Source organism: Carassius gibelio, chromosome B21 (assembly GCF_023724105.1).
Source record: "Carassius gibelio isolate Cgi1373 ecotype wild population from Czech Republic chromosome B21, carGib1.2-hapl.c, whole genome shotgun sequence".
Taxonomy (NCBI): Eukaryota; Metazoa; Chordata; class Actinopteri; order Cypriniformes; family Cyprinidae; genus Carassius; species Carassius gibelio.
The window spans coordinates 12,382,635-12,409,704 of record NC_068416.1 but is presented as its reverse complement, the minus strand read 5'-3'; the positions used below and the strand labels follow the sequence as shown (position 1 = coordinate 12,409,704).

Below are 27,070 nucleotides of genomic sequence, written 5' to 3'. Positions count from 1 at the left end.
ATTCAGCAAAGATCTGACTACAGGCCAAACGCTGCCTTCAACACGCCATCTGAAATCATTTCAAACCAGTTTTAATTACAAATAAGTCCAGATGTGAGGTGTTTTGAATATGTAATTCCAGAAACGGGCTGGAAGAACAGTCTAAACAAATGCCACCCTTCAGTGTAAAGCTCCTATCAAAGTCTTTTTCAGCCTGGACCCTGTCACGTTTATTTCAGTAACTGGACAACTGGACCTCACACGCCCACACGCGCACACACACACACACACACACACACACACACACACACACACACACGGTCAGATACTTTATAATCCTTTAAAATATCATTATAACTTTAGATACTCTTTTAAACATGATATATACTGTATACATATTTCAAATCATTATTTTTCAGGCAAGGAAACATGGCCTGTAAGCTCAAAATACATAGATAAATACAATATATTACTTTTGTTACTGGTGTAAGAGATAACAGTCATCGAATATGTTATTACCATTACTAAGTATACTCAGCGTTATTTAACATATACACATAATTGCTGTATAGTTTTAAAAAAGGCCTTTAGACATAGTCTCATAATCGCTATAGCTTCATCTTTCCACAGACAGCAGTGAGAGACCATGATACAACAGAAGAGCAGCAACCGTCTACACTTGCTTAGCTGTAAACATTCATATTTGTTGTTGTCCTTTTTCTTTAGCTGCCTCTTTTTGAAATGTTGGTGGACATGCAATCGCAAACTCTCGTCCCTTCAATCTTAAATAAGGCAAAAATCGCTGATGTGACTGGAAACAAACACGCAGAAGCATGAGGTATTTTTGATCCTTCATTAGGATGTCAAACATCGACACGCAACCAATTTATAAAATAAAAATGTTAAAAAGCATGCACCGTCTTACCACTCAAGTCTTTTCATCATATAGGGGAAAAAAAAATCCCTGAAAAATTATGAAATGCTCCGTTGATTTTCGATACTCCTTCTACTGTATATACATGGTTCTTAAACCATTTTTTCGAGAAAATATATACAAAAATACATGACATCAAACAGTCAAAATAAATGAAGATTATGTCCCACATTGTCATTTTTGTGATATATTATGTTCATCTTATATATATGTACTTAATTTTACAAACTGACAGAAATGCTCCAGTTACCGACAGCGCCGGACCAACTTCCTCACACAGAAGAGTTTGTTTCATAGAGTTTGTTGAATGATTCACCTCGGAAGTCATTACAACAGTCATATCCATATTACCTGACATAGCACAACCGTCACGGCTTCTCAAAACAAGGCTCCTTCCGCACAGGCACCAGTGCCCTTTTTCAATGCAATTTAAGGCTGTGTTTAGCCCTCGTTTCTATAGAAGACTAAGTACAGCGCGAACAAGGGCAGAGAAAGGAAACAGCCCACGGAATTTCCTCGGATTAAGGAAAAGTTAAGACTCTGAGAGGAACAGGGAAGCGGTCAGGACAGAGTGTAACAGAGCCATAGGGTAAGAGAGAGAGGCAGGGTCCAGGAAAGAGCGGCCATGCAGCACACAGCAGGCTGATGATTGGAGTTGGGTCGTTTACTTGAGGAGATCTTGGGCGCTGAGAACTCAGGGTCTGCTCTGGAGAGCCACTGGATGAGGAAGTTTCCTCTGTCATCTAGTAGATGAGACAGGATTTAGGAACAGTGTTATTTTGGTTTTGAAGTGAAATCTGAGGAGCTGTATAGGTGACAGAGGACACTCACTTGGACACGGTGCCAGCAGACATGATTTGATGCTGTCAGGCTTGGTGTCCATACAGACGCCGATGGCATTATCAGGGGTGCTGCACATGACCTGCCGCTCCTGAGTCCCGTTACCACAGGTCATTGAGCACTGCACACACATGCAGAACATTGAAACATACAAAGTAGCAGAAGAGGATGCAGTAACAAGATAACCGGTAACACTTTATAATAACTGCACACTATTAATCATTAATTAAGCATTAGTAAACAGATAATTCATAATTTATAAAGCATTAATAGACAGTAATAAGCAGTTTATAAATACAGATATAAATGCTTTATTCTTGATTTAAAAGCATATGTATAATGTGTTTATAATGGGTTAATAATTGTATTTTCATACTTTATTCATGATCAATTTATTATTTCTCAATGAAGTATAGCATTATTTACAAACCAGTTATTTAGGAGTTGCCAGTGATTCATAAGATCACAAGAAATGTAGTAAATTTAGGTAGTTATAAAGCATTTAGTAGTGGTCAGTTAACTATTTATGTGAGCTCATCTAAAGTGAGGACTAGTTATGCCTTGTAAAGCATTTATAAAGGATATTTAAAAGCTCAGTTATCTTCTAAACAAAAAACGCCTTTAAATCTCATTTGTAAAAGCTTTACAAGGCATAAATATGAGCTCACAAAAATAGTTAACTAACAACTACATATGCTTTATAACTACCTGAATTAACCCTGAATTACAGTAGAAATACATGTTAATAAACCATTTATTAACACTATAAGTAACTATTACTATATGTCTGAATAAAAAGATGTATGAATGCACATTTAAATAGTTTATTAATCATTTACTTACAATTTCTAAGTGATCTTATGAACCACTGACAACTCCTTAATAACTGGTGTGTAAATAATGCTATACTTAATTTAGAAATGATAAATTGATCATTAATAAAGTATGAAAAAACAATGATTAAATACATTATATATATGCTCTTAAATCAGGTATAAAGCATTTATATCTGTATTTATAAACTGCTTATAAATGTCTATTAATGCTTTATAAATGATGAATTAACTGTTTCCTAATGCTTAACTAATGATTAATAGCATGCAGTTATTATAAAGTGTTACCAGATAACCTTGATTAACCTGCACGACAGGTCAAACGTGTTTTGAAAGAAGTCTCTTATGCTTACCAAGGCTGCATTTATTTGTCAAAAAATAAATAAGAGTAAAATATTGAAAAAAATATTTAACAGTTTAAAATAGCTTTTTTCCATTTTAATATATTTTAAAATGTAATTTATGGCAAACCTGAATTTTCAGCAGCCATTACTCTATTTTTCAGTGTCACACGATCCTTCAGAAATCATTCTACTGTAATATGCTGATTTTGTGCCCAGTTATTATCAAAAATTCAGCTTGTGGTTGCAGGAATAAATCACATTTTATTTTACATTCATAGTGTGCCAGTAGTCAGGGTCGCATTAAGACTGTAAGGGGCCCCTGGGCTTTACCTATTGAGGGGCCCTTCATCGATGAGAACTACAGCCTACATTCACTCACTTTGCAGCTATAAATGTCATTAACAAAAGATTATTATATGTCATATAAAATATACACAAATATCACTTTATGAAATAAACATGCACAATGCTGGACATATTTTACACAGATATCTAAATACAAACGTGTAGCATTAAATTGCATCTGATAATGTTAGTTAAATGCACTATGAACTAACATTAAAGAACAGAGGAAGGTAAATTATTGAAGGTTAAATGTGTAACTTCACAAAATGTTCTGCACTTTGAGTGCAAATATCTTCACAAATTCTGTACAGTATGTTTAACGGCCAGTGGATCTGGGTGGTAAGTTCATTTACATTTTCACTAATCTTACTCTACACATGCAATTTTTTAAGTCACTAATTTACCTTAATGATAGTGAAGTGTGAAAAACACTTGGGACAAATGACAGATTTGTCATGAAATGTAAACCTTGAAGTGGGTTTAAAGAAATCAAGCGGAAGCAGGAGAGAGCTCCATTCTGTGTGTTCTGAGAACACATTCAGTATAGAGCAGCGCAAGAGCCCTGAATTGCATTTCTTTCCGGAATAAAAAGAACAGAAAAGTAAAAAGAATGCAATGTTAACTTATATTTGATTATTCAATTTCTGTATCTGAACACCTACAAACGCATTGTTCTATTTATTAATTTATTTAGGCTATTTGTGCTTTTGTTTATAATTGGTTAATTTGTTCTTATTTAGTGACTGGTCACTTGTCTATAATTGGAATCAAGAAATGTAAAATGTAACAGTTATGCCTATCTATAAATTTGGTATGATATTGATAAAAATTTTTCTTTTTTCTTTTTTTTTTTTTGTGGCAGGGCAAATAAAAATTTGAACCACTGTTGAGCCCTTTTGGCCAAATCGCAAGTGTGGATCTTCCGTTGCCTCAAGATTTGATTAGATTTATTATGATGCATCACAATGCATCTTTTCCTCCAATTATTTATTTAATAATCATTACCATAGGAAAAAATACATAAAGATCTTGTTATTTTACCTCTGTTAGCTTATAAAAAAAATCTAAACAAATATGCAAATAAACAGTACAGAAAATACAATATATTCTTTCGAATTAGTTTTTTTACAGTGCTTTACTTTTACATCTATTTTACAGAAGCAAGTAAGACATACAGAAATTGAATAATCAAATGTAACTCTAATAATTGCATAGTCTTTAGTGTATTCATTACAAATAATAAAGCTATAAAAGTTATTCAGGCAAGAGTAGTAATTCCCTCTCTTCTCCCATTGTTTTTAGGTAAATCTGTTGTATAAAGATCTAAATCACGAATACTATTACATATTCGATTTTTCCACAACTGTTTATGCTCAGTTAAGACATAACCATCTGTTTACTGGGTTTAAGTCCAGGTAAGCCTGTGCATTAATGTGGACCTGCCAGTAGTGTAATTTTGCACTGTATTAAGACTTTGTGAATAAGTTGTGACATTACTTAAATAATGGCATAATGTTTTGAGAGTAAGGTTGCTACATTAAAGAAGTAATATTTTGAGAATATCATTTTGGGTGAACTGTTGCTTTAACATAATGATGGTGCTTTATTATAGCATCATTGATACTAAAACACATCAACTGATACAGATGCTGATACAAGATTTCTTCTTTTAGAATATCACTGGTATTCTGGCTGATATGTTTCATAATAATTTTCATGTTATGGTCAATAATCACACATATTACTTTTATACTTTTATTACTATTTGATCTATTTGATCAATTAAAAATAAAGCAGTGAACACTAAAATTAATCATTAATTTTGAATTTAGGCATATTTTGTGTTCTAACAGTGTTATTAAATAGGACAATTTTAAAGATTAACTTTGAGTGCTATATAAAGGTAATCTAAATGTAAAAATGTGCACGAATATAAAAAAAAACATCTGACTGTCAAACTCTCAATCTTACTCATACTCACCTGAGACCAAGGTCCAGTTCTCCATTGTGCAGGGCATAGGTGACGATTACAGGATCGTCGCCCTTCAGGCCGGTCATCATTGCAATACTTAGCATTGATGGCTTTGTATGAACCGTCCAGTTCAGGTCTCACACAGCGCACAGGTCGAGTCTGAGAACCAGTCTTACCACATGATTTACTGCACTCCTCCCATTCTCCTGTCACCCAGCTGAAATACACAATACACACTGAAAAAATATCCACTAACCCTAGGATTCCAGAGTTTAGAGTTTAGAGAGTTTAGCTCCAACCCTAATTAAACATACCTGAAGAAAGTTCCTAGGAATACTTGTAACTAAGGCTGCACGATATTGGGAAAAAATTACATTGTGATATTTTATTTTTCTGCGATATATATTGCGATATGAAATCTAATTTTTTCTTACAAACAAAAATGGGGTGAGCACACTTACATTCTCATTTTAAATGATTTAAACATTGACATCATTGTGTCAATTGATTAATATGCGCGAGGGAGAGAGAGCAAGACAGCGCTCGTGTTGTTTGAAGACATTGAGCATGCGGCCGGGGCTCGCTCTCTCTCTCCTTCTCTCTTGCGCGCGCTCTCTCTCTTGCGCGCGCTCTCTCTCTCGCGCGTGCTCTTTCTCTCAGGCCGGTGACAGGTGCAATATTTGAAAATCAATAATTATTAATTTCTTTTTAAATTACATTTATATCTGAATATATGTCAACCTATAGACTTTCAAACATCTAAGAGATGAATTAATATGTCAAGAATTAATATGTATCTGTGTACAAAATGACATATAAACATATTTTCCTATTCTATTTTGTCTGGAAACGCTTCCAGCAAGCTTGCGTGTCGCGTGAAAAATAGTCGTCGGTTCTATTTCTAGTTTGCCACGCGGCTCGGGCCGCGCCTGACTATCGTGGATTCGTACATTGTGATATCGACACTTAAACGACACATCGTGCAGCCCTACTTGTAACTTATAGGCAGGTGTATTGCGGCAAGTTTGATCTAAACTTTGCATGACACCGGCCCTCCAGGACCAAGTCTAGTGACCCTGCCTTACACTATCGTCCATCACTCATTTAGATACTACAAGAGTTCAACTGTGTGATATTGGTTTGAAAACTACCACACAGTGAACCTCGTTTGCTTACATTGGTTCTGAGCACTCCTTCTGGTTGCAGACTCGACTGATGGCACGAGGCTTGGGTATGTTGGCACAGAGTGTGCGGTGTACCATTTTGCCATCCGACTTCCTCCGGCATCCAAAACGTGTGTACTGTTTCCCTAAAAGCCAGACAAACAGACAAAATGTCACAATAGAAGCTGTTGTCTCCTACCACTGATCCAAGCCTCACTCAAAGCTCTTGTCTGTAACAGTTGAGTTGAATTAAGAATTTAATTATTTAAGCAACTTTAATCAACAGAATATAAAACTGCAATTTAAGGAATGAAAAGAAAAAAACAACAACCAACAAACAAAAGAATACTTGTACATTTTATTATAAATAACAGATAAACATACATTACCTTGATAAAAAAAAATACTGTTATTTAGCAAGAGTGGATTAAGCTGATTAAAAAGTGACAGTAAAGTCATTAATGTTCATGTAAACAAAGATTTATATTTCATATAAATGTTGTTTTGTACTATCCATTCATCTTGAATCTTTTTTTTTTTTTTTACATTTCCACAAAAAATTAAGACTGGAGTAATGGCTGTTAAAAATTCAATTTGGTCACTTCAACATTGTCTCAAAGTCTGAAACTAGGGGTCAGACTTCGGAGCCCAGACACCTCTGACATCATTGAGAAAAGGCACATGATGTTTGCAAGCTAAATTTACACAGCTGGCCTCGCCCCAGATGTCTGGGTATGAATAGGCCAGCATGGCATTTGTTCAATCGTTCTGTTCTTCGGAGCCGATGCGTAGGATCTATGGTAAAACAGCGGTTTCTCTAGAACCCATACACAGATAAGTGTAGTGAGAGTACCACTGGGTGCTTCAACTGTGATCTTTGGGAGCAAATTTCCTTTTAAAAGCAGTTTTTGTGGATGGTTTATATCCCTCTTGTGAGGACATGGCTATAAGCACAAGTCACCTCATCTGCATGCTGTCCGGGCCCTTCTTCTTCCGGGTACAGGGCCTCGATGATGTACCCTGAAGGGGAGAAAGGAGATGTTGTGGGAGCAGTTCCAGTGGATGAATTCCTGCAGATGTCTTGTTCCTCCAACCGTAATTGCTCTAATACGTTGCACCGGTACCTATTTTCTCATTACCCTTGACAGCGGTCCAGCAAAAAGGAATATATGGGTGTCCCCCAGGTGGAGAGAATGATCGAGAACGCTGCCATCTGGAGGAGATGTCTAAAACTCCCATTTAGTGCATACAATTTCCTCGTCCCTTGTGGTGAGAGCTTATACTGCTTCTAGACAAGCTGCATCTACTCCGCACACCAAGGCTATCCTGCTGTTGTTTAGGGTAGGGTCTGCACGAGGGTGGACCCAAACCCCAGCATGCAGGAACTGTGCTCTACGACTGACTCTTCCCTCCATGCTACGAAGGTCACGCAGCAGGCTCTGGGGAGGGCAACTCATCAGTGAACATCATCACTGTACTTCAGTGGTCCAGAAGCACCACATGTGGCTCAATCCGATGGGGATGCTGGTTACTGAGAAAGTGCACTTTCTTTACTCCCATATTTCCCAGTTTGGTCTCTTTGGTGACACCGCCATTTCTCGACAGTCAGCAAACTGGCAAAGGTATTCTGCCTCGGCCCCTGATGCAGCAATCTCTGCCTACTTGTTGCTGGAGACAATCTGTGAGAACTGCGCTGACCCTGCATCGGCCTGGACTGGTGGTCAAGCCCGACGGGAGGCAATCTTTTAGCAGCAAGGTGTCATCATCACCTGTAATGAGCGACCCAGGTAGAGATGACCAACCAGCTCTACTTGCACCGAGGGATAAGAGATGGATTCTGCAGGGCCTAGGCCACCAAATTTGTGGTTGAATTGGTGCATATGTTGTTGGAGCATCAAACCTGTTCAGACAAAGATTTCTGCCTCCTCTGGTTTTGATGCAGCAGGTCTGATGTCAAGCCAGTATGACAAACCTATGCAAGTCTCTGCTCCCTTGTACATCACTGTGTGCAACGTTCTCTTCCATTGTGAGCCTTTTGTAACCAAAATGTTTTACTTTACAGGAATAAATTACATTATTATTTAGCATTTCCTGTTGGCTCCTCAGGTTGTTTGGCTTGACGATTCAGCTGATTGGAGTGGCTGAGTCAGGCACAGACATATCTGTTGCCTCACAGGATTCCTTTCTTTGCCTATTGCGTTTGCCCTATCCGAGGCCTCCTTCGTCATGGATGCATTATTCTGAGACCTAGTTCGCCCCCAAATGTGGAACACTCCACAGAACCAACCCTACTGTCTTTTTAGTGAGTTTTGGATGTATCTCCACATTTCCTCCCCTTCAGGTAGGATGAGGTCTTCACAGTGTTCTTTCCCCACTTGGGGAAATGAACGCTTCCCCAACATTAACAACCAGGACTTTCTAGCCGCTATTTTTTTCTTATTTATTCTCAGATGAGAAAAGTCTTCAGTTGGAGGTGACATCGGTCTTATATGGTGGCTCTCCCAGATGTTGGAGAGTGAGGTCATAAGTCTTGGGCATTGTAAGGTTATGAGGAGGAGAGGTGCATTTTATTGTGACATACTGGGCTTGTCAACACCTGCAGATTCCTGTGGATTCGTAACAAAGTTCAGTTGCTGTGGCATTTAGTATACGGACCCCTAGTGTCGTACTTTGACACTACGTCAAAGTGACAGACTAAAAATAAACGTCTCAGCTATGTATGGTAACCCTCGTTCCCTGATGGAGGGAACAGTTTAGACACTTTTTGACTCTTCAGAACAAAACGAGTGAGCATATTCCATGCTGGCATATTTATACCCAAATATTTGAGGCATGGTCAGCCCAGCTGTGCAAATTTTCTCAATTTTATCAGAGGTGTCTGGGCTCTCAAGTGCGACACCTAGTGTTGGACTTCGACACAAATTTTCCATTCCCTCCATTAGGGAATGAGGGTTACCATAAGTAATCAAGATGTTTTACTTTAAATTACTTTAAATTGAAAACATTGCTTTTGAATTGCAATAATAAATTACAATATTAATGTTTTTGTTGTATTTTACATAGGATACTTTAAAAATCATAAAAAAATAATATAAAAAAAATATGTTAGAACTAAAGTTAAAGGTTAATAATCAACTTTTGAAATGGCATTATTTAAATGTCTTTCCTAATTTATTTCTATTTCAACCTAATAATACTGGACATTGCCAACTCAATTTAAAATTCTATCTCTATTGAAAGTAAATAAAAAAGTAGCCAATTCTTATTATATTGCTGTGTACCTCCGCCACATGGCTTTGAGCAGTGTGACCACTTCCTGAGAGCCCACTCGAAGTAAATTGTGTCATCCTGAGGCAGGGTGTTCTCCATCGATGAGAGCGGATCTTCTGCCAGGATGTATTTGTATGAAAGCGTGACTTTAGAAATGCTCTGAGACTGGACCTGGAGAATATGTTTGAAATTGGTGAAGCATGTTACTTTTAAAAGTATATTCTGTTGACTATCATGTGATTTAATGTAATTGTTAATAGTTTACCCAAAGATGAAAATTAAGTAATTGTTTACTCACCCTGGTGTTATTCTAATGCTGTATCTCTTCTTTCTTTTTGGGACAAGATTTTTTTTTATAACTTTTATTTTGAAAATACACTGTACTACTCATGCTTGAAATAAAAAACTGACCAGAATGGCAGTGGAAAGTGACCAGCATCAAGCATTATTATTATTATTATTTTTTTTTTAAATAACAAAGACAGAAAAGTTTCACTGAATGGTCCCATGTGACATGTCTTATAAGTTTTCTGGGTTTGGTGAAAAACACAAACTAATGTATTACAAATGCCATTCCAAAAAAGTTGGGACACTGTACAAATTGTGAATAAAAACAGAATGCAATGTGGAAGTTTGAAATTTCTATATTTTATTCAGCATACAACATGGATCACATATCAAATGTGTAAACTGAGAAAATGTATAATTTTAAGGGAAAATAAGTTGATTTTAAATTTCATGGCATCAACACATCTAAAAAAAGTTGGGACAAGGCCATGTTTACCACTGTCTGGCATCCCCTCTTCTTTATAACAGTCTGCAAATGTCTGGGGACTGAGGAGACTCAAGTTGCTCAAGTTTAGGAATAGGAATGTTGTCCCATTCTTGTCTAATACAGGCTTCTAGTTGCTCAACTGTCTTAGGTCTTCTTTGTCACATCTTCCTCTTTATGATGCGCCAAATGTTTTCTATGGGTGAAAGATCTGGACTTCTGTCTGTCCATTTCAGGACACAGATCCTTCTTCTATGCAGCCATGATGTTGTAATTGATGCAATAAGTGGTCTGGCATTGCCATGTTGGAAAATGCAAGGTCTTCCCTGAAAGAGATGACTTCTGGATGGGAGCATATGTTGTTCTAGTACTTGGATATGACTTTCATCATTATTGGTGCCTTTCCAGATGTGTAAGCTGCCCATTCCACACACACTCATGCAACCCCCATACCATCAGAGATGCAGTCTTCTGAACTGAGCGCTGATAACAACTTGGGTTGTCCTTGTCCTCTTTAGTCCAGATGACATGGCGTCCCAGTTTTCCATTGATTCGTGAAAAATTAGATTTGTCCAGATTCATTGTTATTATGTCTGTATACAAAAAAATCGACCCTTTACAGTTTCGATTGATGTATTGCTCTTATCTGTACGATCAAAACTGAAAGTGTTATTCAAGTTCTATCCAGGGTTATCAGGAGAAAATGCCTTATAATGCGTATACGTGTTAATCGACTCCAAAGGGTTAAATAAGGCTTGGCCCAGAGAAAACGGCTGCACTTCGGGACCATGTTTAGATATGACTTATTTTTTGACCTATAGAGTTTAAGCCGGCAACGGCGAATGGCATGGTGGATTGTGTTCACCGACAATGTTTTCTGGAAGTATTCCTGAGCCCATGTTGTAATTTCCATTACAGTAGCATTCCTGTATGTGACGCAGTGCCGTCCAAGGGCCCAAAGATCACGGGCATCCAGTATGGTTTTCCGGCCTTGACCCTTACGCACAGAGATTATTCCAGATTCTCTGAATCTTTGGATGATGATAACTTCAAAATCTTTACAATTTACTCTTAGAAACTCCTGTCTGATATTGCTCCACTATTTTTCGCCGCAGCATTGGGGGAATTGGTAATCCTCTTCCCATCTTGACTTCTGAGAGACACTGCCACTCTGAGAGGCTCTTTTTATACCCAATCATGTTGCCAATTGACTTAATAAGCTGCAAATTGGTCCTCCAGCTGTTCCTTATATGTACATTTAACATTTCCGGCCTCTTATTGCTACCTGTCACAACTTTGGAATGTGTAGCTCTCATGAAATCCAAAAATAAGCCAATATTTGACATTAATTTTTCAAAATTTTATGATTTTTTTTTAACATTTGATGTTATCTGTATTCTATTGTGAATAACATATAAGTTTATGAGATTTGTAAATTATTACATTCCTTTTTTACTCACAATTTGCACAGTGTCCCAACTTTTTTGGAATCGGGTTTGTATTTAAAAGAATCTTACCTAGTTCAATGGTCTGTACACAACTGTGCTTCTTTAGAGCCACAGTTCATTTCAACTCAAACTTCAAAAATCACACATTGTGAGAAATCTAGATTACTAAAAACGCTAAATAAAATACAATCCATGTACTTTCTTCTCTGAGCTGAATGTATATGTTGTGTTCATATCTATCAACTGTCATTCTGACTGGAAACTGACAAACCATTATTGTCTGGAAGTTCGGAACTCACTAAAGAAAGTACAATGACACTATTTTTTTCTTCCAGGCTCTGTATTTCATGTTGTGATTTTATTCATTTTTATTTCTCACAATGGTGCACTTGTGTGACCTAACCGCTGACCTAACAGTGTCTCATGAACGCAGCCATGCACAAAAGACCAATGGCTTAGGTCAGGATTTTAAATATTACAATAAATTTAGCTTTGTTTTTCACCTAACCCTATCCTATACCCTCATAACACTTGAAATGTATGATACGTGTTACATGGGACCATTGTGTGTCACTTTTACATCTTTTGCGTGAGCAGGACATGGCATTTTTTAATTTTCTTGATCTGAAAAAGAAAGAAGGGCAAATGCTATGGAACAACACCAGGATGAGTACGGCTGAATTTTTAATTCTTGGTGAACTATTCCTATCGATTACTAGATGTACTGCCCTCATTAACCCTGAAAGCTCTTTAGGTTTTAAATCTGGATTTACAGTTGTCCACTACTTCTTTTAATTTCGGCTCATATAATGCTCATTCTTACCATAATGAGAACTCCATATTTGAGTGGTCCAGTGGTCTGGACTGTCTCCTTGTCGTCATTGTTAGTATACTCCCATGCCACACCTTTCTCAATTACTGTACGTGACTCAGGAAAATCACCTTCGTCGTTCAGGAAGATATGATCTGTGGCCTGGTTCTTCACCGCTAGCAGAGGACAATTTAAAATTAGGACTTCACTACATGTAGTCCAAATTATGCACCGAGTGAGACAAAAACAAGGATCAATCTTCATCAAGCTGATTTTATATGCATTCCTTGTACCTATAAATCACAGTATTGGAAGTCATTACTTCTAAGCAACTAAGGTGCTTTACGGCCACTGAGCTGGAGTTCCTAATGTTCTCAGTGCCAGGAGGAGTCCAAACCTCTCCATCAATAACAAACAGTGGGAGGCCAGACACTTGAATTATGAAGGCCAGTGTTGGAGTTATTAATCACAGGGGCATTTGCTGAGAAGGAGCTTCTACCTAGAATATGCGGAGTTCCTTTGAATTCGTGGATCTGTATGTGGCGTGCTCCTCTAGGAATCTCCAGGATCTTCAGAAAACCTAAGAATACAATTCACAAAAATAAAAATGAGATTTGAGAAATGAAGAATTTCCTGATTGTGGTGAAATTTTAAAATAAATCGGGTTGGACACACTAAATGAACCTGCGCAAGGCGTCTGTGGCGAGGGAAGAAGCTCACCTGGTTTCCTTGTGCTGCGGGTGAAATTTCCTTTGACTATCTTGCAGGTAGAGTTGTTTCCTCCACACACGCCACACTTATCTTCCTCTAGCTCCGAGGCTATGACATTGTCACAGCCCACTTTCTGTGCAGAGAGCAGGGTTTAAGAGAGCCAAGAATATAGAGACATAAGAAGAAAAAAAAAATAACATTTTGTAGTTTTTCCACTAAAAGATCCTCATAATAAAATGTATATATTTTTTAATACGATAACAATTATAAAATATATTTAAGCTTTGTCTTCAGAGTAAATTTAGTTTTCTTAGTCCTTCAGCAATTTGTTCATGGGTTTTCTATGGGTGAAGTATTTTTTATTTATTAAGTATTTTAAGTATTATTCATACTTATATCTGTTTTGAAGTATGTTTACATTTTTACTGGAAAACAAGACAAGCATACTGATGAAGAAACCTAAACAGAGCATTTCTACAATTGAATCTGTAACTGCTTTTGCGTATAATGCATCCTCAATAAATGGGATTAATAATAAGCAATAAATGTCTTTATAAAGGCAAAGACAATAGTGCTATTGACCAGCAATTTTGCATGAAAATGTATGCATGGATGGTTCATTTACTCTGAACTTAATCTTAATTCTAACCAGAACCACTGTTTGCCAATAAAATCAATAAACATTAAAAGGCAGGAAACACTCTTGAGCACACAACTGCATGGAAACAATCACAGTTCCCATATTTCCCTAGGTGAGTGCCAGCGCTGGTGCACATTCAAACCCAGCTTTTTCCAGACATTCATATCCCTCTCAGATTATAAAGCAATACATCTTGGAATGCACTTCATCTTTTAATTCCACTAGCAAAACACTGAGATCTAAGCATGTACTTGATCAATCAGGACCTTGCAGTCATATATTCCACCAATAATAGAACTAGTTAAACACAGACCATTGAAAACAATGTCCTGTTCTAGAGAATCAACAATTTACCAGGCAGTGAGAAGTGGAAAGGCCTCAGAAGGCTGAGATTAGGCCTGATATTATTCATTCTATGGCATTTTGGAGGATGAACTTCAATGATGGATGGTTTATGTGGGTGTGTTTGAATAACCTTTACCTCACACTCCCCACGCACACACACGCTGTAAGGGTCTTTATAGGAACAACGTGTGCCATCATGCACCATTCTCTTCATGGAGACCACATCTCCAGTTTCTTTTGACTGGCAGTACAGTTGACATCTCTCTTCAGCTGTCCAAAAAACAGACCACAGACAAATTCATACAATTCATATTTGTTTGAGCACACCGTAAGATTCCACTCAACACTAGATGTATGATAATGCTCATATCCCCAAATGGATTAATAAATATAATAATTTTTAATAATGCAATAATGAATCATTGTTATGGTTAAGTTATATTTTCAATCCTGGTAATATGTTCATATTGTACTTTTCAGTGTGAATTACCATTTAAATGTTCGGCAAGATTAAAACAAACAAACAAACAAAAAAAAACATAATAAATGACTTTTATTTTGCCAAGGGTGCTTTAAATTGTTCAAAAGTCACAGTAGAGATGTTTTCATTACTACTAAAAGCTTTGACCAAAACAATGATGTTCTTTTAGACTTTCCATACAACAAAGAATTCTAACAATTCAATTATTGCTGAAAATTCAACTTAACCATCACAGGAATGACATTTAAAATGACATTCTAAAATTGTACAGTTATACTACAATAACATTTTATATTACCGTTAATATAAATAACAATATTACCGTTTTTACAGTATTTTTGATCATTAATACTTGTGAAATGTAAGCAATCGGCCTGACAGAATGTATTAAAATGTTTGTGTGCTACAACCACACTTTAGTGTAAGTACTACTGTAATCAATTACATTGTTACATCTAGACATTTCATATGGACAGATTTAGTAAGAATGCCACTGATATCAGATTTGTGGTGTAAAGATAATTATTTTAGAGTCTTAAAAGAAGGTGTCTGCTACATAATAATCATAAAAAATAATTAAATAGAAAAAACAAAAACCAGTGTCTCCACTGCAACCTTGTTCTTACTGTATGTGCAGTGAAAACAAGATTGTTTTCTCCTCTCAGCAGTAGAGCAGGAGGCTGGAGTGGTTATTAGCTGGCAACCTGCATTCCCTTTATTGTAGCAGTAATTCGGTCCCAGCGGATAACTGGAGATGCTGTTGCTGCTTAATCACATTTCCATGTACTTTTCTTCCAGCCGCTGCTGTCCAGCTCTTGGCTGATGCCCTTCTCAGTGACTGGGCCAAACTTTTGGCAAATGTTTCCAAGCAGCTAAGAGCAACTCTTCAGTTAAGTAACAACCCTATTACTCTTTCTGAAGTCTTAATGTTGAAGTTACCAAATAAAGACATAAAAACTAGAAAAACCATGACCCTGAAGGAGAGATACAGACACTTTTTTCCAGACAGTTTTGATTTCATCCTTTCCATGAATATATGTTCCATTTTCTGCTTTGTTCTGCATTAAGATTTGGTGGCATGACATAAAACTATGAGACTTGTTTCCGCAGTGGGATAAAACATTTTTTTATCTCTCAATTCTGAGAAGAAAAGTCAGAAAGTCAGAATTGTGAGATATGAACATTTGTGTGATATGTAGTTTTTAGAAAAATGTTAAAATTGTTAGATAAATACACATTTTTTTTCTTCGTGGAAAATTTTTTTGTGCTAGTTAACAGTGTATTTACTAACTTTTGATCTCAAAAATGTACTGGTAAATGTTGAGATTAACTTTAAGTTTAAGAAATGCTATAGAAGTATTGTTCATTGTTAGTTCATACTAACTAATGTAGTTAACTAATGTAAAGAAATTAAACCTTATTGTATTTATTACCAATAGAAAAAAATGCAGAAGCATAAAGCCACACAAAAATGCAAAAAAAAAAAAAAAAAGAAAAAAAAAAAGATTCTATATGGCACCTAAAACACAAATATATTTTTCTTAGCTCTTATATGTTATGGAAACATTTACAGAAAAAGTAAGTTTGTGAATGATGTTTAAAAAGCACATTTCTTTGAAGGAAAGATGAAAGGTGTCCAAGACACATGGCGGACATCAGGAAGCATTAAAAAAGTATAATACCATGTGACTGTGCCAATGTTTTTTTTCCACCAGCATAATATGAGACTGAACAAAAACGGAAAATGATTTGGAAAGGAATAACACTAAATAAATCAGCTCATCACTCACGTTCAGAATGCTCGTAGGGCAACCAATGGTGTTTGGTGCCGTCATGCTCAAAGTGGGGGTTCCACATTTTGCACTGCTCCTCTCTAAAGTCAGCCAGGGCCTTTTCACACTCCTCCATGTTACAGAGCTGGAACTCATAGTTGTTTCCATAACAAGTGCGCCCCCCGTTGGACGGACTACAACATAGAACAGATTTGTTCATGTTGACAGAGGTGAAATGTGAGAACACGAGAATACCACTTTCACCGATTTGAAGACACTCACATTGGGTTGTTACACTCTCGAGTTCGGAACTGTACTCCACCACCACAGGTACGAGAACAGGAGCCAAACTTGGTCCACTGACCCCAGTGGCCATCCTGCCTAAGAATGTCTGGCGTCAGCTTGATACAGTGACCCTTAAAACAGTGCTGGAGAAAAAAAAAAGAGAAAGGGAGAAAAGAATGTGAAATGGTATCTGGTATTCTGGTTCTGGGTATATGCTCAGATTCTGAGTATAAGGTCTAACCTTTCCTGTTGCACACTTGGTCCCATCGATAGGTGGGCCCTTCTTGGTCTTGCAGAAGAAAGGGTTCTCGGGGTGGCTGCACCACAGCTGCTTGCAAGGATCGTAGGTGCTGTACTAAAAGAAACAGTCATGCTCGCATTCATACACACAGACCATGTGACCAGCCCAGATTACATGCCCGCATGGCGGCAGGGAAATGGGAAAGTGGCAGAAGACTTGTTTTTCAATTGTTTTATTTTGCTTTTCTTGTTTGCAGATTAATTATCTGCTTGCACCTGCATAAACAACATTATTTCATACTATAGAGGATAAGAATCCAGAAATGTTTCTATTTTTTCAAACTGATCATATCTATTTTTTTAATCTTTATCTTACTTTTCATAACAGGAAACCATTAATGGGCAAAATGTTTTATTTAATGTGCCAGAAATTTGTTGTCAATACACAATCTTTAAAGGGGTCATATAATGTTGCTTAAAAAAAAAAAAAAAAAAAAAAAAAAAAAACATTATGTTTTGTTTTTGGTGTAATGTAATGTGTTTATGCAGTTTAGTGTTAAAAACAACAACAACAAACAAAAAATAATAATTTTCCACATAATGTACATTATTGTTGTTCCTCTATGCCCCGCCTTTCTTAAACGCCTCAATTTTTACAAAGCTCATCGTTCTGTAAAGAGTGGTATACGAAATGTATATATAATGAAACAAATGAAAAAGAGAAATATCAGGTGGGAAATGTTGAGACTCAGTCGAGTTCTGTGTCTCCGCAGCACAGCAGTGTAGTTTACAGTACATTGATCGGCACATGCTCATCCCAGACAGAGAGTGCAGAAGTGAAGCCCTCCCTCCCTTTCCAGTGGTGTTTGTCTTGGTGCTGAGGTGAGTGCTGATGAACAAAAAACTAAGCTACAGTACCTGTGCCTTGAATGTACAGCTAATTATCCATAAGAAAAAAGGCAAATATAGTTCATATGTCTTGCTAACAAGCATGACCAACGAGAGCTACAATGTAAGTTAGCTAAAGTTTAGCTAAATAGCAGGTTAGACCAGTTCATGTTTTTTCAAAAACCCTTCATGTCCTGCATTAAACAGTGTGTAAATTCATCTACTGTAAATGCCACTTCAGATACAGCTTCTGTGCTTTCTCTGCATTGCAAAGATGAATTTTGTCAATACTGATTTAATTTGTTTGTTAACAGACCAAATGACTTATTATTCTAACTGGCTGATTCAATTTAATAATTAGACTGAAAAGATAAAGCACATTTTTAGGAAAAAAGGGCTTTATAGATTTAAAAATACATTTAAACTCATAGGAAAAGATTAATTTCTATTACTACTGTGAACCACACAGAATATACAGAATATCAAAAAAAAAAAAATGTAGGAGTCAGTTGTCCATGTCACGGTAGTACTCAAGATATCAGCACAATAACACACTCAGCATAATACTGTCTAATTAACATTATCGATAAAATCCCAGAAAATATTGAGATATATTTTTTATTTAATATCACACACCCCTAATATATTAAATGTTTTGTTTAGAAAAAATAATTAATATAAATATAAGTGCCCTTTATTCCACTTCTACTTTTTTTGCCCCTCAAAATGTTCCTACATTTTAACCACTGATTTCTAGTTGTGTCCTCTTTTGGAAGGCCAAACAAAGTAGTTTTGCTTTCACAAGGCCGGTGGGCTTGAGAATGGCGCAGCCGGTGGATTCGACGAAGGACACATGTGAAAAAGTAGTTTTGCTTTCACAATGAAACACACAGCATCTCTACAAAGGCGGCGACAGCAGCCACAATAGAATCAAAGTTACGCCTTCTTTCTTTGGGTGAACATTTGGGCACTGTTATGCAAATCTTTCCACATCGTGACATAGACGTGGGGACTGACTCTTAAATTTTTATAAGGAATATTTCTTTGAATTTTAGACTTTAGTCTTTGCAACTTTACAGATCTTCTTTATGCATCAAGAGCTTGTAACACTCCAAAGAGAAAGGAAAATTTTAAATCGCATCATATGACCCCTTTAAGAATACTGAAAGTACAAATGTGCATCTATGAGAACAGTTTATAACTAATAATTAATAATTAATACTTTATAAGTAATAATATGTAGATCAGACAGATACCCATGATGATTAAAAAAGAAAGCAAGAACATAATTGTCTGCACAAAGAGTTACATGATCAATATAATAATTTGATTACATTTGATTAGTCACCTAGAAATAGTGCAGAATCTTAAATATTCTTCATTGTATTGAGATTTTCTTAAAATCATAATTATATGTCATGGGTTTCCTCTAGGTGAAATGTTTCAAACATTCCACATTTTCAGTATTATTTCATTATCTTTACTTGGACTCAGTATTACTAACTATAAATCTAACCAGTTAATGTGGTTGAATGTGGAGTGAGATGGCATGTCAGGTTAATTGGTGTGACAAAGTCTCTCTTTCACTCACCGCAGTGCACATCATGTAGCCCATGCCAAAGTCAAAGCGGCACTGGTCGTTCATAGAGTAATGCAGGCCAGGCAGCTGGGGCAGAGTTGGCCATTCATGATCAAAGGGATCATCACGCAGACAGTCATATGTACTGCATAAGTAATTGGATTATCTTAGAATGTGAAATCAAGGAACAGGATGCATAACAGAATATATTCATATACTACTAAGCAGGAAGCTACCATAACCAGAAAACTCACTGGAGATATCGCCTGAGCTCCTGTTGACTACATCGGGACCAATGAAAGCGGTGGAAGGCTGCTTGAACCAGAGGAGCCATTATACTCCCCATGGGAACCTCATCCCCGCACTCATTCGCCTGGCCATCGTGCTCCATCCCCAGTCTGAATATAATAATTAATAAACGGAGCAATTCCAATAGGGTCCTCGCACTGCAGTGCTCGGGCCCTAACAAGCACACATTCACTCACTCAGTCTATACAATCATCTTCTGTAATGAATGGAAATGTGGGTGAAAGATTATGTAAAAAATATTGTGCATACTAGTATTATACAATTCAAACATACAACATATACACGACATCTTTATTTGCGATGATATACAAAATATTATCAAATATTTAAAAATGAATATTACAGAACTTTCAATTTTATTGACTGTTTTTGTGGCAGATTAACACTTCTCTAAATTAAAAAAAGAAAAAAAAATCTAAAGAAAATGATATTCAAAGATATTACCGTCCACCCAATAGCTTTGATATAGTTAAAGGTGCACTTTTATTTCAATATTTGAAAAGCTCTTTTGACCACAGTGTCGGACTGAGTCCCAAAACAAACTTGTAGCCAATCAGCAGTAAGGGCCATGTCTTGTAATGATAGAGAAAACGCTCAATTTGAGTGCACAGGATGGAGATTAGCAGATCGACATTAGATAGAGAGAGATGGCAGATAAAAAAGGGGGGAAATATCAGAAAAACAAAACATTAAAGATACGTTTTCCACTGTTGGAGAAGACTAAAGGAGCGGGAAGGGCTTGAATCAGACGCTGAGGTTGTGTTGTTTCATTTTGATAGGTGAGCAATATTGATTTTGCATTGTTTCACACTAGTTATCTGTTCTAGCTTTTGTCTGAATATGCTGATGTGTCATCATCACTTGTTTCTGCGATCAACGTTATGCCAGGGTTGTGTATGTACTCATCAAGACATTAAAATAGGGACGAGGTCATGCTGAAATATGTGCATTTTTGTTTTGGTGCTTTCAAATATCTACATTGTTTGGTAAAAATCACTTAGTGCACCATTAACCTTTTATTTATGGTATGAACTGTAAATACTTAGCAGCTTGATTTGAGTTGAACTACTAGTTTTTATAATTAACTTAGGGCTTGACACTTTCATACTAGCTATCTCCAACACTGGTGGCATATTATGGAGGAAGGTTGTATCAAGTTTTTCTCACACGTGTCCTGTCTCATGGGCCACAACAAAAGCAGACGAGAAGCCATCCTCATGGTTCAGAGTGCAACTTCTCACAGGGTGACACATTCCTGTCACGGGAGCATAACCTGCAAAGAGAGAGAAGATACATTTTCATCAATGGTCTGTTGTTTATGTTGGCTCAAGTTGGTAAGTCTCTCAGTGAAAAAAAAGAAGAAAAAAAAGTATGGTAAGATTACAGTTCTCTCCTTGTTACATTTATTTTAATTAGCCTGTATATCTGAGATTCTTGCATCATGTCATGTTTACATGTAAGTTTATAGAATCCAAAAGTATTACCTTGCATGCCAGTGGGCCCAAACTCTTGTCTGGTGAGGAAAATGGCATGATCGTGGTATTCTGCATCATTCTTGTCCTCTTTTTGCTGCAGGTAGGCCCAGCGGCAGACATTCTCCAGACTCTGAGAGGCGTTGCCCAGCTCAATCAAACCCATGGACTGACAATACCAACACAGATCATAGGTTAATACCGGACACTGTTATTTGAAACAGTTTCATTTCAGAAATGTGAAAATTTCAGTATTAGAATACTTAAGCAAAATGTATTAAAGCCAATTTTTGGTATCATTTTGGACATGTTTTCAAGAGAATTTTCAACAGTTTGATTTTAGAGTTCTACTTGAGCTTTGAGAGTCTATTTATTAGTTCATTCATTCATTAAGTAATTAAATGCAAGGTGGTCCAAAGAATAAAGAAACTTAAACCTGCTGGCCAGGACTTTGGCACCACTTTGTATCTGGAAGTCAATAATCAAGCTTTTTCAATGTCAGTATGCTGTTGATTTATTTTTTAAACATTGTTATACATTTTTAGGGGCCAAGCACCGAAGGTGCGAAGGCACCTATTGTGTTTGTTGGCGTTATTATTCTTCTTCTTCCACCCCAAGTCTATGGTAGCCCATAGAACCGATTGCGGGAAAGTTGTATAATTTGGCACACTAATAGAGGACTGTCTGAACATTAACCGTAGCAAATTTGAAGTCTCTAACTCAAACTCTCTAGCGCCACCAATTGTCTAAACTTTCAAAAACTTGATGCTAATAACTCTTGAACCGTAAGCCACAAAATGAAAATTCTTTTTTCCTGTGATTCCTTGGCTCATGCCGAGTCGAATGGACACCAAAATTCAAAAATCGCAAGGTTTAGTTTTTTCGCTATCGTCAATTGTTCGTAAAACCTACTTTTTCGAACTCGTCCTAGGCCGTTGCACCGATTGTCACGAAAATTGAATCAGATAATTTTCAGACCATGCTGGCAAAAAGTTATGGAATTCAAGTTGATTTCTCAAACCGTTTCCGAATAGCTCATGAACGAATTCTTCGAAAAGCACGCAAACGTGAACGTGAGGCTATATCTCCGCAACGGTTTGGCCTATTGAGACCAATCTTGGTGGGTCTTATAACAACCAATCCCTGGGACTACATGCAGTGTTTCGGCGCTGTGCCCCCTAGTGGTCAGGAGATATGAAAAATGCATGTTTTTGCTCATAACTTCTGAACGGTTTTGCCAAAAATCACAAAAGTGGTGTCTTTAGATTCAGTGCATCATTCCGAGTCGAATGATACTGAATTTTCCCAATTCGGCTATTTTGGGCGTCGGCCATTTTGAATTTAGTTGTAAATTGCTGTATCTTAAGAATGAAGTTCCGTATCGTTTCGCAAATAATTACAAAAATGTCCGGCTCCATGCCCTGAATGTACACAAAAAAAATGGGGGCAGCCCCACCTTGTGGTCAATAGTTATAACGATTTTTCGAAAAATGCTAATAACTTTTGCATACATTAGCCTATTGTAACAAAACTGATGTTGATAGATTCCTTGGGTCACGCCGAGAACACCGATACCCCATTTGTCAATTTTGGCAAAATTTCCTGTCCGCCATTTTTATTCATGTTGAAAACCTACTTTTTCGAACTCCTCCTAGACCGTTGCTCAGATTTTCACCAAATTTGATTTGGATCATCTTCAGACCATGCTGGCAAAAAGTTATGGAATTTGTGTCGATACACGTAACCGTTTTCAATTAGCGTACCAACTAATTTGCTGGAAAGATGCCAAACTGCATCTGAGGCTGTATCTCTGCAAAGGTTGGAGATATTTACACAAAACTTAATATGTGACATTGTCACATCACATTGACCACGCCACATCATTTTGGTCACAGCGCCACCTATTGGTCAAGAGTAATAAACCAATCAATAACCGCTAATTATTACATTTCCAATAATGCTAATAACTTTTGATTGCATTAGCCTATTATCATGAAACATGTCTCAAAATGTTCCTTGGGACATGCCGACAACATACATACCAATTATGTCATATTAAGCAAAACTTCCTGTCCGCCATTTTGATTCATGTTGAAAACCTTTTTTTTTAAACTCATCCTCAACCGTTTGTCTGATTTTCACCAAAATTGAATCAGATCATCTTCAGACCGTGCTGACAAAAAGTTATGGATTTCGTGTCAATAGACGAAACCGTTTTTGTACAGCGCTGCTTCAGATGTCAGGCATCTTCACAAAATGAGTCTGAGGCTATATCTCTGCAAAGCTTTGTTGTAATTAAGCCAAACTTGTGTGTGCCATTGTCTAATATGGAGAATAGGCTCACAGACACTCACACACAGAAATGAAATGGTTCAACTATTATATGAATAATCAATAAGCATGATTACACACACACACACACACACACACAGAGAGAAGTACATGCCCACACATTTTGTTGTATGTAGATATTTGAAATAAATTATAGGTGACACACAACTCACAGAAAGACTTCTTTTCTTACATTTCTATGTCAGGTTTCATTGCATTCATATTCTGACATAATAGTAAACATTTGATATACATGTATGAATAAATTGTTGAACTTTCACTCAATGTGATCTTAAATGCTTGAACAGTAATATTAAATAATAGTAATATATATTTTTCTAGATGAATCAATCATCGAGACAATGAACTGTAATGTTTTAGTCTTTAGTGAGCCCATTAGTGGTCTTCCAGTGACATCTAGTGGTCGTAAATGCAATTTATCATACAACACTGTCTCTTTAACCTTTATAACTGTTATATGTTGTCTTAATTTCATTCCAAAGAAGCATACGCAATTTATGTATAATTTCACAGTCTAGATAATAGTACTGCACTGATTTTAAATAACCTAGATATGGCTGACAGTAAAAGAATAGAACAGAATTACAGACACACACAAACATGAAATGTTTAAACTACTATATTAATACTCAATAAGCATGCTTAAACCCACACACAGATGCACACATTTTGTTATATATATAGATAATTAAAATAAATGATGGGTGATAAAACCTATTGCAAGTCTTCTGTTTTTATGGGCTTCTATGTCATTTTTCAGGTTTCATTGCAATCATAATCTGGCATAATTATAAACATTAGATATATCTGTATGAATAAATTGGTAAACTTTGACTCAATGTGATCTGAAATGCTTGAACAGTAATATTAAATAATAGTAATATACATTTTTTCTAGATGAATCCCTCAACAAGCCCATAAACTGTAATGTTTTAGTCTTTAGTGAGCTCATTAGTGGTCTTCCGGTGACATCTAGTGGTTATAATTGCAATTTTTTATTCAACACTGGGTTTTGAAGCTTTATAAATATTACAGTGTTCTTTTTTACCTAATCTCTGTTAAATTTTGCATGATTGTTTAGAAAAAATACAGATCTAATGCATGTGTGATTATATTACCCCTTTTTTTGCAGTTTAATGCCATTCACAACAGAAATCTTTTGTTTTTTAGGCCATTTTAACTGTTATAGCACCAGCTATTTTCTGATCTTAATGAAACTTTGCATGCTTGGTGGGTCATCTTTCACATGTTATAACCAAGTTTCATAAAGTTTTGAGTTTTTGTTTCAGTTTTATAGGCTTTAGGTTACATGTGGCCACGGCCCTTTCCTAAATGACCTCTTATAGCTAACCAAAGGACAAAATGCAACATATTTTTGAAAATTATTGATCTAGAGAGTCCAGAGAATATTATTGCAGTGGTTTGATCAAGACTGAACAAAAAACCAGGTGACCCAAAACATTCAAATTCGTGGACCAATTTTACGAAAAAGGCTATAACTCGGGAACAAAATGAGATATCTTCACCAAACTCAGAACTCATATGCATGAACAAAAACTTTAGTCAAATTATTATTTTTTTTCCATATCTGCCACTTGGTGGCGCTACAGGATGAAAAAAAATCAAATGGCTATAACTAAGCAACCGTTGATCCAATCAACTTGAAAATTGATATGGCCCAATGTGGCACAAGTGCTCTATGAGGAATTTCACTTATCTTAAAAAACATGGCCGCCATTGGCCAAACAACTTTAATTACCTATTTGACAAGGTTAATGGAAGTCGATCGGAACGAAACTCGGTGGGCATGTTCGACTCATTGCCCTAAAGGTCTGTAAGTATTTTGAAAGAAATTGCCCACAACATTGTCACCTCCCACAGAACACAACAAAGCGATTTGATTACAGCGCCACCTATTTTCCAAAAATGATAATGCATCATTTTACTGGAGTTTTACTGGCTGTTTCAATTACACTCTTCCAATAATTGCTTTTCTTACTCGTTGCATTTGGTCTGATGCTCCATGCCATGCTTAGCTCCTCGCTGTGGAACTTTTATTAACGATTTTCAGCCATTTCAATTACAATCATGCAATTATTAATTTCATTATTCATTGTTGCATTTGGTCTGATGCTACATATGCTTAGCTCCTGATGTTGCCGCTGGAATGCTTGGCCCCGTGATTGCTGCTTGCAGCTATATTTAATTCTAAGTTTCTTAGAAATGCAAGGCCTTTGCATCCATTACAAAATAAATCCAAAAACCCAACTTTGAATCTGCCTTGGCTACAGTGGTGAAACTTTCCTTTTGAGATCCCAAAATTATACTTCAATACCGTTTCTGTTGGACAGCTACTGGAATCATACACCAGCTATTTTTTCATAGATAAGATATTTTTGTACTTTGAAGTGTTGTTGATACAACCACAGTCATCCAAAAGTTTTGGATGGAAGGAAACCGGCTGATGCCGTCTTACCTTGGAGGAGCAGAGCATCATGATTCTAACCAGGACAACATTAATATGGGCACCCAGGGAGCTGTCCTGATAAATCTCATTCACCTGTGGAACAATTCATAAGAAAACAAAGGATAAACAAGTAGAAATGTAACACAAACATAGCCTTACTACAGAGAGCCTGGATGTGATGAATGGATGTGTAATTTGTCTGGACAGTAACACGGCTACGAAAATTATGTAGGCAGGAAAAACTGTCACAGTGCCAGAGGTGTTCTGAGAAGTTAGAGAGTTTAACAGGAAAAAGCTGAGTTTACTGCCTGTGAGCTGAAAAATGCATAGCACTTACCCTTACAGTCACTTTGAGAAGGATTTAGAGGTGAACCCTGAACCCTCTCTTACAAAAGTGAACCATTTTACTACAGTACAAATAAAACCAAAAAACCATGGTTACTACATAGTTAAACCATGATAACCACAAATTAACCACGGTTTTGTTCTGCTATCCATAGTCTAACCATGGTATTTGTAGTAAAACTATGGTTATACAAATGGCAATCATTATGCAAAAAGACAATATGCATTATTTAAATGGTTTAGGACACTTTTATTATTGTAAAATCATGGTTAATTTTCATAAGGGCTGAGTCATTATTTACTGGTGCCTGGACGTCTGTACAGATATTTATATATTTGTTGAAGTGCTATTATTATAAGTTCAGATTAAAAAAAATTAAATAAAATATTTATATATAAATATTTATATATATATATATACATTTCTGCATAGTTTTTATGTATTTGGCCTTGGCAGAATTAGACATCACACA

At 36.5% G+C, this 27,070-nt stretch overlaps 1 protein-coding gene across 1 annotated transcript in view; it reads right to left on the bottom strand.

Moving 5' to 3' along the window:
- adamts2a (ADAM metallopeptidase with thrombospondin type 1 motif, 2a) overlaps window positions 1-27,070 on the bottom strand; it is an 89,913-nt gene that overhangs the window by 3,499 nt on the left and 59,344 nt on the right. Inside the window, exons 5-21 of the mRNA XM_052588644.1 lie at window positions 26,262-26,345; window positions 21,446-21,602; window positions 21,129-21,234; window positions 19,907-20,050; window positions 19,665-19,797; window positions 17,187-17,300; window positions 16,943-17,088; window positions 16,679-16,854; window positions 14,544-14,677; window positions 13,432-13,555; window positions 13,211-13,291; window positions 12,724-12,887; window positions 9,692-9,851; window positions 6,424-6,556; window positions 5,257-5,464; window positions 1,745-1,874; window positions 1,582-1,656 (exon numbers count right to left, since the gene is read on the bottom strand). Coding sequence (XP_052444604.1) covers window positions 1,582-1,656; window positions 1,745-1,874; window positions 5,257-5,464; window positions 6,424-6,556; window positions 9,692-9,851; window positions 12,724-12,887; window positions 13,211-13,291; window positions 13,432-13,555; window positions 14,544-14,677; window positions 16,679-16,854; window positions 16,943-17,088; window positions 17,187-17,300; window positions 19,665-19,797; window positions 19,907-20,050; window positions 21,129-21,234; window positions 21,446-21,602; window positions 26,262-26,345 — 2,269 coding nt within the window. The remainder of the gene's footprint in view (window positions 1-1,581; window positions 1,657-1,744; window positions 1,875-5,256; window positions 5,465-6,423; window positions 6,557-9,691; window positions 9,852-12,723; window positions 12,888-13,210; window positions 13,292-13,431; window positions 13,556-14,543; window positions 14,678-16,678; window positions 16,855-16,942; window positions 17,089-17,186; window positions 17,301-19,664; window positions 19,798-19,906; window positions 20,051-21,128; window positions 21,235-21,445; window positions 21,603-26,261; window positions 26,346-27,070) is intronic.